Source organism: Desmodus rotundus, chromosome 6 (genome assembly GCF_022682495.2).
Source record: "Desmodus rotundus isolate HL8 chromosome 6, HLdesRot8A.1, whole genome shotgun sequence".
Lineage (NCBI taxonomy): Eukaryota > Metazoa > Chordata > Mammalia > Chiroptera > Phyllostomidae > Desmodus > Desmodus rotundus.
In genome coordinates this window covers 18,921,953-18,936,873 of record NC_071392.1, presented here as the reverse complement: position 1 = coordinate 18,936,873, position 14,921 = coordinate 18,921,953, and the positions used below count along the sequence as shown (strand labels likewise).

Sequence of the window (14,921 nt, the reverse complement as noted above, 5' to 3'; positions counted from 1 at the left end):
AAGCAGCTGTGTGCTAATCAAAAGCAGAACCAGATTTGCCCAAGACCCACAAAAAGAACCAGGGGTGGGGGAATAGAAGAGTCAGCAAGGGTTAAAGCTCTTTTTGTGAACGAGGTTCACTCCTGCAGGCCCAATCAGTGCAGAAGTTGAGTCACCTGGCTGCCCCAGGGGATCATCCACCTGTCAAAGGAAAACTCAGGAACAAGAGCATTTAGGAAAGGTGTTCACTTGCAGAGAAGACTGAAAGGGAATCTTCAGGCTTTAAAATGACTGGCTCACAAAATAAAAAGGACAAGAATTATCTGAAAGGCAAATATCCCAAAAGTATCAATGTTACTGCGTTAGTAGCCTAGTTCATAGAGTAAAGCAGCAACTTTTCATTGAATCATTTACTTTCCATCTGCTAAGAAAAGAACTGTTTTATTTATCTCATGTTGCAAAGTCCTTCTCTTCCCTGAGCCCCTTCTCAACTGTGAGATGCTCACTTAAACAAAGACAAGGTAAATATTTGGCTCTATACCTTCCCCCTCCTAAGACAGAGTAGACATCCAATTGGCACTTTCCTATACGAGGCAAGCCACAAAGTTGTCAGGTGTTTGCTGACAGAGAAAAGACACAGGTGTCCACAATTAAAGTCTTTAGTCCTACTTTATCTTGTTTTTGTGCCTGAGAGCAGAGTTAGTGGCTGTCAACCGAGACAATTTTGTCCCCGGACATCGTTTGACCACGTCTGAAGACATATTTGGTTGTCACAATCAGGGGTGGAGGGGGGTGCCACTGGTATCACCTAGCAGATAGAACCTGAAGATGCTACTGAACACACCGCAACACACAGGACGGCTCCCTCTACAAACCGCGCAGCCCCAAGTGGCAACAGCGCTGCTGTGGGGAAACTGGCATAGACGCTAGAGCCAGACCACCTGGGTTGTTTTCAGCCTGATTACTTACTCCAGGGGTGTCAAACTCATTTTCACCGGGGGCCCCATCAGCCTGGAGGTTGCCTTCAAAAGGCCGAAATAATTTTAGGACTATGTAAATGTAACTACTCCTTAACTGTTAAGGGGTAGAAAGTACATTCGGCCCTTTGAAGGCAACCGCAAGGCTGATGGGGCTCCTGGTGAAAATGAGTTTGACACCCCGGACTTACGCATTCTGCAACTTTGGATAATTGACTCAACCCATGTGCCTGAGTTTTCCCATCTATGAGCTAACGATAATGGTATCTACACGTCAAAAGGTTGTATGCTATGGGAACCTTTATTGGAAACACAAGAATCTGTTTCTCTGGCTTCTTATATATCCGTATCAATATCACTTTATCTTTTTTCTCTTTTCTCTACATCTAAATTCTGCCATGTTTCTATTTCCAGGTACAGAGGCTTTGACACGGACAAATTTCACTGGCCTTCAGCGCAACTCAACACTTTCTATTAGCCATTTCTTTGCATCAAGGTATGTAATTGCACAGAAGAGTTAACACAGCAGGTAGGACTGCTGTTCTGGAAAGGGTTTGCATACAAGGTAAGGTCCTGGTCTCAGGCATCCAAGAACTTACATTTCAGGATTCCTCAAAATGATAAAAGTGGCTCCCTATGGCGAAATTGTTTGTACAAAGTATATATGGTATATGCAAAAGGCATGCTTACCTTCTGAGAGGCCGGAATCTTGCTGAGGGTCATGCAGAGGGTGCCTGCCTCCACGACCTGCCTCCTAGAAACACTACAGGCAGTCCTGGAGGCGCTCACCTGGTCGGCAGCACTTCTTACATTGCCACAGCTCATTGCTTGGGGTGAGGGTATCCTGAGAGATTCCACCGGGAGAACCGGGGAAGCTCGAGCTTCGCTGCCCTCCGAGTTCGCCCTATGCACCTTCTCCCTTTGACGTTCTGTATCTTTTTGCTGTAACAGATCTTAGCTGTGAGTGTGACTCTAGGCTGAGTTCTGTGAGCCCTCCTCGTGATGCACCCAGGGAGTGGTCTTGGGCACTTCCAAAAGATAGCCCTACTGTTTTATTCCACCTGATGATATTGTGAAAGGTCATGTTCACCAACTTAAAATACCACGCTTCGTACATTTCTTATACACTGTGCATTGGCAGATAGACATAAGTTATTATGTATAATTTTCATTCTTTTTTTCTATTCATTTTTTTCTTGGAAAAGACTAGGTTGTCAGCTGCTGCAATTTTCCCTAGATCAAACATAGCATCTGCCATTAGGTAGAGGTCAACACCTGGCACACACTTTAAAAACTGAACTGTACAGTATTACATCTCTCTGCCCCTGCATCTCCTAGTTACTTCTCTGCTGATCCCATGCACAAGGTCCTCGGCAAGTAATCTTCCCACTTTTTGTAAGACATACTCTATTGTCCCCAAGTTCATTATTCTGGTACCAATGGCTGAATTCAGTTCTAATATCTACTATATAATCAGCCATTAATTTTCCATATTCTCCTTTTTCTTCCAATAACTGAACTTTCCACTGGAAAGATAGGCAATAAAAAAATCTTTGTGTCCCAAATCCATCGGTGTTCTGTCTAGAGAGTTTATATTCCCTAAAGATGCTTCACCTTTTACTTCTCCCTTACTAAGATTTTTTTCAAACCATGTTCCTTGGGAACATTATCCTCAAGCTATTATTTTATGACAAGAGATTCCATGGTTAACTAAGTTTGGGAAGTCAGGTAAACAGATTTATTTATTATAGAACTTTTCAGAACCTTTGATATACTCATCTGAATTGTGAACATTTTAGGGTTTTGGATAGCATGTAGATTTGCATAAGTCACATAAAAGTATAAAATTATCCTCCCAACAACATCTTAGGGGGTGAATATTTCATAGTATGCATTTGAGAAATACAATGCCTGTCCCTGGTAAGGCAGCAGTAATCACATCTGATGTCTGAGAAGCCCGTGGATACAGGTCCAAGAAGGCTGCGAGCATTATGACCAACCGGATAGAGCTACATGGCTGAGTAACGGCTGTTAGAACTGAAACGTCTAAAATATTAGGCAGACTGTAAGCTAAAAATGAGATCAAGTAAAACTTGTTAATGCATTATTGTAGATCTTTCTATAAGGAAACTGTAATTCTGAATGACAGGGAAGTATGAAGTTTCTTTAACATTATGGTAGTAAATTACTTGCCCCAGAAAAGGAAAATGAATTCAGTTAGCTGTAAGTCAGTAATCACTCAATAATTCATCTATCACCTGGAACTTGCACTGCTTGACTTCCAAACTGAAAAGAAAGGAAAATACAGAGACACTAAAAATAACACCACTGAGCACACCTTTCTTAAAGTACTAAAAATACACTGCTACAAAATAAATTGAACAAAAAGGTTTGTTAATACTTTATTAGTATTTTCTAATGGACAGAACATAACACAAACCAAATAAAATTTTTACTCTTCTTTTTAGTTCAATAAAAATAGCTGACATTCTGATTGTTGTTCCTTCTTTGTTAAAGAAGGAAAGTATCGGTAGAGTAATTAGGCACACAGTTGACACTTGCTGTACAATGATATGCACAAGTTATCTTTTAACAATTATAATCCTAAGATGTGCTCTTTATACTTTTTCCTTGTAATACAGGAGTCATGCTCCTATAAGCAAACTTTACTAATAACAAAAGAATAGTACACGGAGTGACAAAAAAGACTTTTAAAACAAGTCCTTAAAGAAAACGATGCAGCAACAACGGAATGTAGATTGTTAAGAAGACAGTTTAAACTAGATCTCAAAACATTAAAATTCATTTATTTTACAAGTACGCAAATACACATGCATTAAATGAAAATATTGCACAAAACTAAAATTTGTAGGTTGTGAAATTTATGTTGATCTTAATTTTTTAAAAATCGGTACACTTTCTTGGTAGCACTTAACTGTTTGATTTTTTCCCCAAACACGGGCAGCACAAACTTAAAATGAGCAAAATGAAATAGTCAAGACAGTTTTTAATGTTTTTCTTTTTAAAAAAATTAAGGCTAACCAAGTGCATCCATTGTACAATGGCACAAATATTTCCAGCAACTATTCAGAACACCCTAATTCTAGGAAATGCCCATCTAAGTGCTATGTTTAAATCATACAGTCAAAGTTTTTAGGTGAATGAACTATTAAAAGTTAGTAGTGACGGTTTCCAAATAGTTTGTTACCTGAAAAACCATAAAACACAAAGAATGATTAATTTTGAAGGTTTTTGCCTAAAGGCACCACTCACTTAAAAAACACATTCAAAAATCAAATATTAGAAGACATAAAGCCTCTTCACATATATTCATATTGTAACAATAAATGCATTAATTAGATTGTAATAACTTTATTAAACATAGTACACTGTACTTGACTTATGGGTTAAATATTTTAAACACAGCTTGACCAAGTCATTCAAAAGCCTGATTTTAGCACGATCAAGGCTCTCTGATGTAAAACATAGATGTGCATAAAGAAGATGCACAACCGCTTACAAAGACCACCACCTGACATTTCTGCTATTGAAATATAAACTCTTTTAAACAAAAATTATTTTAAAAACCCATTTACTCAAATATTTTTTGGTATGATGCAGTTAGGGTGGCAGGGCTCTGTGATGAAAATTTGCAAGCTTACATGACATTCCTTTCCCTGGCTGATGGCCAGCGTTCCGCACATTACCTAGAAATGTTTTTTCACATGTACATGCTAGACTCAGATGTGAACTGTTTACCCTTGGACTGTTTATGTCAAAAGTATACCTGAAGTGGGCAGGGGTGGATCTGAAAGTCATTGCACTTATGGCCATGCCGATGCTTTTGACAGACGTGCTTCACACAGCCTCAGTTTTCAAGCCCGGGCACGGAGAGGGACCAGAGCGGGGAGACGCACTGGGAGGAAGAAATATTACCTCTTCCACCAGAGCCGATGGGGAACTTTTCTCTTTTGCAAGTTGCAATGAAAGGGATTTCTTTTATGTAATTCTGAAGACATGCAACACGCGCTGAATATATGCATACTACCAGTATGCACACCAGCATTATAATAAATGTGATTATTATAAAGCTGTAAAGGAAGGCTCTATTCTGTTATTAGGCTCACTCTTAAGTAGGATCTAAGTGAAAACAAGACAATAATATCTTGTTCCAATCTTAAAGCTCCCAAATAACTGGGATACCAATACTTTGTCCCTTTGTCTTAAGCACCCAGACATTCTTTTAATACCAGGATCTTGGCTCAGTGGTCTGATAAGTAGCTTCACTATTTTAAGGTTTTAGTGTTAAATATTTCTAGAACAAAAAATGCTGACACATCCAAACCCTAAATCAGTGGAAATATTTAAAACTATGCATACAAGCAATATAAAGACTTCAAAGACGGATAATGGAGAAGGAGAAAACTACAGGGAATGCGGAGGCTCCAAAACTGGAAAAGGTATTTTGTTGTTGTTGATACAAAATTATTTTAGGGACTTAAATGTATACACTGAGGGGTTTTGCCAACTTGCTTTATTTAGTAGAAGTTTACATTATGCAAAATATAAATAAGAGCATATTTTAAAAAATATTATACTTCTGTTTTCATTATTTTCATATATGTACACTATAATAGAATTAGGAATTTGTATGTTTACATATGACTAATAAGCTCATTTAATCCTTTAATTTGCTATTTTTGCAATCACCTATGGTATGTCTAGATCACACAATTTAAAATTATCATATGGTAACTTTCAACAGAGTACTGTTTTCTTTTAAATTTTCATATTTTTAGAATCACAGAATTATTTGGCAATTCTTTCAACAAATTATACCCCTACTATATAAACAGTAATCTCTTAAAGAAAACTGCAATTTTGAAACTTAAATGACAGCCACCATATGCTTCTTTTTGCACACAGAATGCCACAAAACTAAAAACAAAAAACATAGATTGAGTACCATAAGAGCAAAATAAGAGCCCTTAAAGCACATAAAAGAATCAATTAAAAATTGGTTTATACCAATAAACAAATCCAATCGCATTATGTTTTTGACTGGTTTTATTTTATACTAGGTTTTACTTTATGTCACAAAACTGTAATTTGGGTATAAGGTTACTTCATACTTTAGGGCATTCTGTCACTTTCCCCACACCCAGAATTGATGTTGCAAAGATCATTCACCTTACTAATCTACAACACATCAAAACGCCGACAGAGGCCTATAAAATCATTATGCAACACAAATCCCTCCAAATTGTACATTGCACAGTCTCCCACTGTTTAACAAATTAGCCAAGTTATCTGTGAACCGTTGTTTTGTGCTTTCCTTAGCTCTCATCCATACACTCTGGCACTTTGTCACTGCTGGAGAATGCTGATTAGTCTGAAACAAAAGAGACCGACGTCATTCTTGCTTGAGATGGGGACAGTATCCTCTCAATGCTGCAAAAATATGCACCAAATCATGTAAGACACGGCAACTCTCTTGGTAGGGGCTGGATGACGGATGAGGATGAGCAGAACCACGGTCGTGCGGGTGTACTGATGATCTACTGAGATGTTAAGAGATGGGTGCAGACACGGGGGTGCATGAGTTAAGCCCCAGAAGGTCTGTCCACCCACTAGTTCTGGACAAAACGAACACCAGCTTCAGAGATTGGAGTGTCACCTTTTCTGTAAAGAAGGCGCTTGAGTTGTTTGAAGTTTCTGTTTGTATTTTTGCATCTGCTTTGACCGTGAATGCAGTTTGTTGAAAAGTTCACGAAATTTATAGTGTGGAAATAAGGTTTCCAAGAAGCCTTCCAAAAAGACATAAACCATTCTTCTATTTAACTGGTTGTGCTGAAACATTTCAAAAACACGAAGAATACCTTTCCGTGTTGTCTCAGCCCCAATAATGTGCTTCAGTTCATCTAAATGGGGGAGGATAAACATAACTCATTACTCAAATAAAGGAAACACCAGTCATAAACTATGCTCTAAGTTAAATCATGTAAATACGTAAAGTGCCCAGCAGAGTAACAATGGATAAACAGCAGGTATCCAGTTAATGTGTTTCAGCTGCGTATGTAACTGAGCCTTACAATCTACACGTGTGCATGCGAGCCAGCATCACTTACGCAACAGCTCCCGGGAGACACTACAGCGCAAGAGGAAGAGCAGGATCCAGACTCAGAGACCCCACGTTTGAGTTACAATCCTGCCCCTTAACACCTATAAGACATTTAGCTACCCCGAGTTTGCTTCTTCATTTGTAAAATGGGGATTTATAATAACCGACATCCATATAACTGTAAGGATTTATAAAGCTTTAATAAGATGATATAAAAGGTGATCTGCAAACCCTAAAACATCACACAAATACTTTTATTATGCACAATACACAGTGAGAAACCTGCTATAAGGAAATGGTGTGTGACAGGTGATCTATGATTTCAAAAACCTGTGACACAGTAAAGTGCCAGCAAAATACCTAAAGTGTAAAAATGTACATGGGGGGATTCTGCACGAGAATATAAGGAAAGGGTCCCTTCAAGGAAGTGACGACTGCAGTGGCCTTTGCTGCGTGGGCAGGACTTTGATAGGGACAAACAGATGAAGGACTGGCTTTTGTGGAGAAAACATCAGTGAAAAAATGAGCACTACGGGGAAAAAAACAAGGCAGATTTAAGAAATAGGGGTGGTGCCCTGTGGTTGAATTTTAGGATTCCTCTCGGGAAAGTGCAGAAATGAATGGAAAACTGACAGTGCTGTGCCCGCCAGGAGGGGCGAGTGTGGCCGTTCCCTCTCAGGCGACGTGGGGCGCCCGAGGCGTCTGAGTACGGAGCAGCAGGTGTGGTCGGTTACTCCTACTCACAGTCAGCACCGCAGCTGCAGCACTCTCTTTAGTGCTTTCAGAAGAAGCATGCAACCTCCAAAAGGTGTGTGTCTGACTATGGGCACAGTATGATTTAAAGCAAACACTCTGTGAATTTACTAAAAACAACGAGGAGGTATGTATTTACACTTTCACATCCGCCTTCACTGCCTCCACGTCTCCACACGAGTGGCACCTCCTCAGGGAGGCCTTCCTGGATCACCCAGTCTGCATCTGCAGCTCACCTGACAGTCCCCTCGCCCTGCACTCTCTGTCACCTCAGCGCTTACCACTGTCTGAACATACCGTACTTTCTGTATTTGTTTTGTCTGCTTTCTGTGTCCCCTACTAGAATGTAAAATCCAAGAAGGCACAGATTAGTGCAAAAAATAGTGTCTGGCACATGACATGCTCTCAAAAATATTTACTGAATAAACACATTAGGTTTCTTCCAGCTGAAAACTGAGTCAGTCTATAGCATGATCAAGTTTATTTTCATAGTTTATTATATAATAGTCTAAGTTATTCTTTTTATATTTCTAAAATGTTATTTCCATATTTTTTTTTATCTCCAAATGCAACAGTGTAGTCTATTAGGGCAGAATTAATAGCCATGTGCCAAATTTCCAGCTTAACTTATAGAAGAGAAAGTAGATTATTAAAATCTATGATGAAAATGTAGTTTTACATTATAGAAAAAGACACAGGTATTACATAATGTTAAAGAACTTAAATATATCTTTTAGAGTCTCTACATCCATAATTTAAATGTGGAGAGAAGACATCTAGGTATTTCAAAGATAGTCATGACCAAAGAAGGGATCAAATAACCACCAAGTCACACAAAACTGCTTGTTACATCATACAGCCTCTCTTACTGAGAGAAGACAAAACGGACAAAGTGAATTTAAACTGGTGAGACAGCGGCGCACTAAGGAAGTAACTCGAATCAGAGCAACAGAATGCCACTATGTGTACGTTCTTCGGACTGTGTTTTAATAAAGATTAATAAATGGGTCAATCAGTTGTTCCTAAGTAAAGGGATTATTGGGAAGAATTGGTTTGTTCTCTTAAGTACAACAAATATTCTTCCTGAAAACCTCAAACTTTAGATTCCTTTATTAGTTCTTTCATCTGTTACATATTTATCATCCAATTATTCTCAAAATGTTTCAAGGCAGTAAAGTGAAGTGGGTAAAAGCACTTTTTCAAATGGTTGAAAGGCTTTTAAATCATTCAAGCTGAGTCAGAATCTCACCACCCACCAGCTATGAACGGTGGGTGACTTACTTAACCTTTTTGAGCTTCTGCTTCCTCACATAAATTAACAGTGCTGCGAAACTGACAGTGCCTAGCTTCACAATGGTGTCCTGAGAATTAGTTAACAAAGTGAGAAATGCCTGGATCATTGCTTCCTCTGTGGTAAGCAATGAAATGGCAGTTATTACAGTCAAACAAGCATGCTCAGTGCCAAAAATTCAGAACTTACAAATTAATGAGACTTTACCCAACACGTTCACTCACCTGGCATAATTGACAGCAGTTTAGTTTTTCCTGCAACTCTTGTTCTCATTCGAATACCTTTATCTCTGCATGGAATAGTCTCAGCTAAAATGCCATTTGGCCAGAAGGCATCTCTATTTAAAAAGATCAAATAAATTTTGTGACCATTTTCATTTTCTAATGATACAAGTTGGTAAAATTATTCTAATTTTCTACAGAAAACAGAGAGAGGAAATATTCCTGAAATTTTATATAACTGCCATTCAACAAATAGTAATCAAGTACAAGGTTCAATTTTAGGTGTAAAAAGATATACATAAGAAAGATAACATGAATTCTGCCCTGAAATAACTTATAAATACTAACAAACGATAAGGAGAGCAAAACGGAGTATGTAAATGACTACATCACTTCCACTTAAACTCAAAGTTGGCCTCTCATCTCAGCGAGATTGAACATTTTCATCTAAATACAACCCCAGAAAATCCTGAATTTAGGTAATGTAATCTCCCTCAGTTCCCGTATAACTAAGTCAGTATGAAACAAATTCGGCACCTTCACCTTACAGCTGGATTGATTACAATGTTCTCTTCACATATATAACCCACTCTCCTTCACTTTCACAGCATGGGTAATTTTTGTTCCTTATTTATGAGGCCAAAAGCAGGAATTTAATCAGAGTAACTAAGCTTCCACCTGGGAATTGGTTCTGAGGGAGAGAGAAAACCTACAACAGTTGTTCTTAACTTTACACGTTAGAAACACCTGAGAGCTTTGAACAATCTTAATGTGCAGATCTTCCAACAGATTAATTAAGTCAGACTCTCTGGAGATGGACCCAAGCACCGGTGCTTTTTAAAGCTTTACAAGTGATTTCGATGTGCAGCCAAGGCTGAGACTCACTGCTCCCCAGGAACATCACTCAGCTGCCCTGAAACAGAATCGGCGTGCCAGGGCAGGTGGCCCAACTTTTGGAAAGATGTGGTGCGGTGAGGAAAAACGCAGCTTCAGGTCAGAGAAAGCCAGCTTCCTATTCACAGCACACGAGCTTTGGGGCAAGCCGCTTACCCTGACTATCCCTCAATGCCCTCATAACAAAATGTAGACAAAAATCCCTATCTGGTGAAACACGGTAAAATCAGGAAGTATACCTAAAGTAGCTGGTACAGTACCAAGCAAACAGTGCTCAATATCAACAGCTCCCTCCTGCTTCTGTTATTTCGAGACACAGGACGCCGTGAATAGTTATGCCTGGCTTCTCTCTCACCCCCAGAAACGCAGTCCAGTTCTCTGCTGGGCAGCACTCCCCTTGAAGGAACTGAAACTGGCGACTGACAAAGCGCTGGGCACGGAGCAGGAGCTCAGAATATTTTTGTAGGATGAACGTACAAACTGGAGTATCAGTGCCCTTAAACTGTATTCTTTTCAGAGGTTCATACAGCTAAAGAATTAAACTGTGGCCAGAGACATACATATTTTTTAAAATTTTGCATTTAAATCAAGGCTAGCAAATACAATTGAGAAAAAATAATCCCTAATACTAGGTATTTGATTATATGACAATGCCTTGTCTACACTAATATTTCAATTATTTTAAAGCCACTTTACTGTGATAAAATGTAACCATTTATAATTTTTTCTTTTATACTCTATTCTAGTTTTAAAGAAAACAAAGATCAACAGGCCCATGTCCAAAATGTTTATTATAATTCTTACAAGTCTCTTTGCTCATCAGTGATAACTAAAACTAACTTTATGGCCCAGAAGAAAAGCAAAGCAAAGTCAATTAGTGATAACAATGCTAAACTCTGTACTACCTGAAAGAAGTGACTGTGTCTTAAGATATACCTGAAACGTTTCACTAAGTCCGCTACTTGCTCAGGTGATGTCATCCAATCAACATGGTCAACTATTTTTCTGAAAGTAAAGAAATTTAAATGCACAAGGTCAAAATTTTAGAAGGTGAATGAAATAATCACTACTTCCATGGAGTAAGCAACTCAATTTGCATGCAAATTATCTCTGCGAAAAACAGACTGCTTTAGTAATGTTCTTAAAAGGCCCAGAGAAGGAAATTCTCCTGTAAAGGTTGAACAATCCACTTCCAGAAGTAAAAGTTTAAAAGCTAAGTAAGATCAGCTCTAAGTGGAAAAACAAAGAATAAAAAAACATGGTACCTATTAATTGTATCACCATACGTGGCTCTAATAAGCTGTTGAAGTAGGTTTTTTATATTTCTTCGCAACCACTGGTTCCTCTCTTTTAAGTCGAACACTTCGTCCATGAGCAGCAGCATCACCCTTAGTGGAATGTTGTCATCCACCTGACAAAACATGGGAGAAATGAGCTCATGTCCCTCTATCCATCTATCTCCCACAAACAACGGATAACTAACCAATGGCAGTTATCGATCTACCATAAATGGATCCTTTTACAAAATGATTGCTAGTATCTCACAGGTCAGAGAACAAGTTATACTACAGCTTTCATAGCCTGACATTTCATTCCAATTTAGGAAACACCTTTTTAACAGTTGTTTTGACAGAACGCAGAATTTTACGGCCCTATATGGACAGCAAATCCCACAACTATAATGAAAAACAATTTCTCAAAGGGGACTCATGACGACCTTGGGGGATGATGATCTGGCTCTTTCACTTTTAGTAGGGTCCACACTAGTTCGATAAGGCAAATACTAACCCCTTTGCCTACTTCCTGGGGCAGCTTTTTCAAAAGAACAAAATATTCTCAACAGTCTATTTAATACAAAAAAATAGTCTACACAGAATAATGTGCTTTGCTGGGTCAGTGAGTTGTATGTTTTTAGATAATTTCAGGGAAAGAACTGAATAAAATCTAGTGCACAGCTAAGTTAACATTATACAAGCCATATTTCACTAAACTAGAATTTTAACATTTAACAAGTAAAAATTTGAACACTTTTATAATGGGAATATTTGATTAATGATACAAAAGTAACAGAAGACAACTATAATGCTTTGGTGTGAAAATATATATATAAAGCCCAAACAGGCACAGGTTTAGAACTACAACAAACTGCATATAATTGTCAGAAAGTGTATAACTCTTTCATCACTAAGATACTCTTTCTGAACATTTCTTCATTCGTGTTGTAATTCAAATCCTGAGAAAACAGAATGAGTTATTTCCAATGTCATGTTGTGAACATTCTCTAGTGCACCCTCCCTTTCACAAACTGAAAGCTCAGAGCTTAACCAAGGGGAGCGGGACATTGGGGAGGGGTGAGGAGAGGCACATTCATTTACTGAGGCTAAATATTGTTCTATTCTCTGATCCAGTATATTCAAGTTTGGTGCCACATGCCAATTTAATAGAAGGTTAAACTGTAAAAACCCTTAACAAAAGGCATGATGTTATGGATATTCCACAGCACAACTCATAATAAAACATTCTCAAATATTCCTGAAAAACAAATAAAAATATTATATTTTTGAAAGTTTATTGTTAAGAAATTTAATGAGAAACCAAGGGGAGATAATTGTAATTTTATGCCTAATAGAACAGAATATTGAGTCCAGACCTAAACATTGGGTTGGCCAAAAAGTTCATTCCATTTTTTTCTGTACTATGGCTCCAGTAGTGCTTGGCTGCCTTTAACTCCATTTGAAACAATTTTGTTAGATTGTATTGGGTCAGCTGTCATATCAGCATGCATTTAAAAAAACCCACCAAAATTGGTGAATTTTTGTGCAGTCATTTTAACGGTGAAGATGGAAGAAACCATGCAACATTTTTAGTGTATCTGGCTTTATTGTTTCAAGAAAGGTAAAAATATAACTGAAACACAAAGAAAGATTTGTGCAGTGTATGGAGAAGGTGCTGTGACTAATCAAACATTTCAAAAGTGCTCTGCAAAGTTTCTGGGTTCTACTGACATTTTAGCCAAATAACTCTTTGCTGTGGGGCTGTCTCATGCATTGGAAGATATGTAGCAGCACCCCAGCCTCTACCCACTAGAAGCCAATAGTGGGAGATAGCCAACATACTCAAATACCCAAATCAATAGTCATTGGTGAAAGTGAAAAATGTGTCTTTTATTTTATGGAATAAACTAAATGGACATTTTGGCCAACCCAATACAATAATCTGATTTGTGACAAAAGAGAAACAAAGTAACTGGGAAAAAGAGGGCCTTCTCAGTAAGTGGTGCTTGGGTCAACCAGACCGCTAACTTATTCCATACACAAAAATCAATCCTAGATGAATGCCAAATCTAAATTTTAGGGTGGTAAAACAAACAAAAATAAATAGAGAAAATCAAATCTCTCTGTGCCTTTCAGTAGGCACAAATGGTATATACAGTGAACAAAAGCACACAAAGATATTTGCAATACACAAATACTTACATCTGACAAAGGATCATTATTCAGAGTATAAAACCACTCTTACTAATCAAAAGACAAGACAACCAAACCAACAGAAAAATGGGGGTAAGCACTAGACACCAGAAGACAAGACGCCCAGATGGCCAATGAGCGTATGAAAAGGTGTTCAACATTTCACACCATCACCAGAGGAATGAAAGTCCACATCGGAGACAAAACTCGAAGTGGCTCAAGTTAAAAAGACACAACACTGGCAGGCTGTGGGCCACTGGAGTTCTCATGCATTGCTGGTAGCAAGGTAAGTAGAACAAACGCCTTGGGAAACTACTGGAGAGTATGTATTAAAACTGAACTTCTGCATACCCTCTGTCCAAGCAATTCCATTCCTAGGTATAGACCCAACAGAAACATGTACTTATTTTTTTAATCAGAAGACATGTAACAGAATGTTCCTAAGAGTACTACCCATAATACAACAAATACCTTGTACTATCTTTACAAAATGGAGTACTGTAGACCACGATAACAAAGAAACCACAATCACACAAAACAACACGAATAAGTATCACAACGTTGAGCAAAACTGGCCAGACCAAAGGGAGTACATAGTTTACAGTCTCATTTACACAAAGTATAAAAGCAGGGTGGAAGTCAGGAGAGTGATCGCCCTCGCTGAGCGGGGAGGGCAGTGACAGGAAGAGTGCATCAGGGGCTTTCTCGGGTACCGGCAACGATCTGTTTCTTGTTTAGGGTGCTGATCACATGGGCAGGTTCAGTTTGTAAGAATTCGTCAAACTTAACACTTACAATACATACACATTAATGATGGACATGTATTAATATACTTTATCGAAAAGTTAAAAATACGTTAACTATGGTTTGTATTGCAATTGAAAATGACCAAAAATAAAATTAACTCACAGTATCATCAAGTTGAGCTGAGACTCGACAATGTTCAGGATCTGAATCAGCCTTTGGAATTAAAGGAGGCATCTAACATTTAAAACAAAGCAAGAAACAGAACAAAGTAAACATGCAGACAATAGAATAATGAAATATAATAATAAACCAAAATGATTATCAAACATAATAAGTGGCATTTGATATATGTGGTACAACATATGAAGTTTCTATATTTATTTAAAAATTATTAATCAAAAATTAGAAATCAAATACAAAAGAGTGGTTATTTCATTACCAAAGTATTTTTTTCCTTTAAACAAACAGAGA

General features: G+C 38.0%; 1 protein-coding gene across 2 annotated transcripts in view; it reads right to left on the bottom strand.

Annotated features, from left to right (window-relative positions):
* Positions 1-3,329: 3,329 nt before the first annotated feature.
* The window catches only part of SNX13 (sorting nexin 13), a 113,830-nt gene continuing 102,238 nt past the window's right edge, over positions 3,330-14,921 (bottom strand). For both annotated transcript variants that reach the window (XM_024563072.3, XM_024563073.3), the window contains exons 22-26: positions 14,613-14,684; positions 11,502-11,647; positions 11,173-11,241; positions 9,346-9,458; positions 3,330-6,877 (exon numbers count right to left, since the gene is read on the bottom strand). In XM_024563072.3, the coding sequence (XP_024418840.3) occupies positions 6,630-6,877; positions 9,346-9,458; positions 11,173-11,241; positions 11,502-11,647; positions 14,613-14,684 (648 nt within the window). In that variant the 3' untranslated portion in view covers positions 3,330-6,629. The remainder of the gene's footprint in view (positions 6,878-9,345; positions 9,459-11,172; positions 11,242-11,501; positions 11,648-14,612; positions 14,685-14,921) is intronic.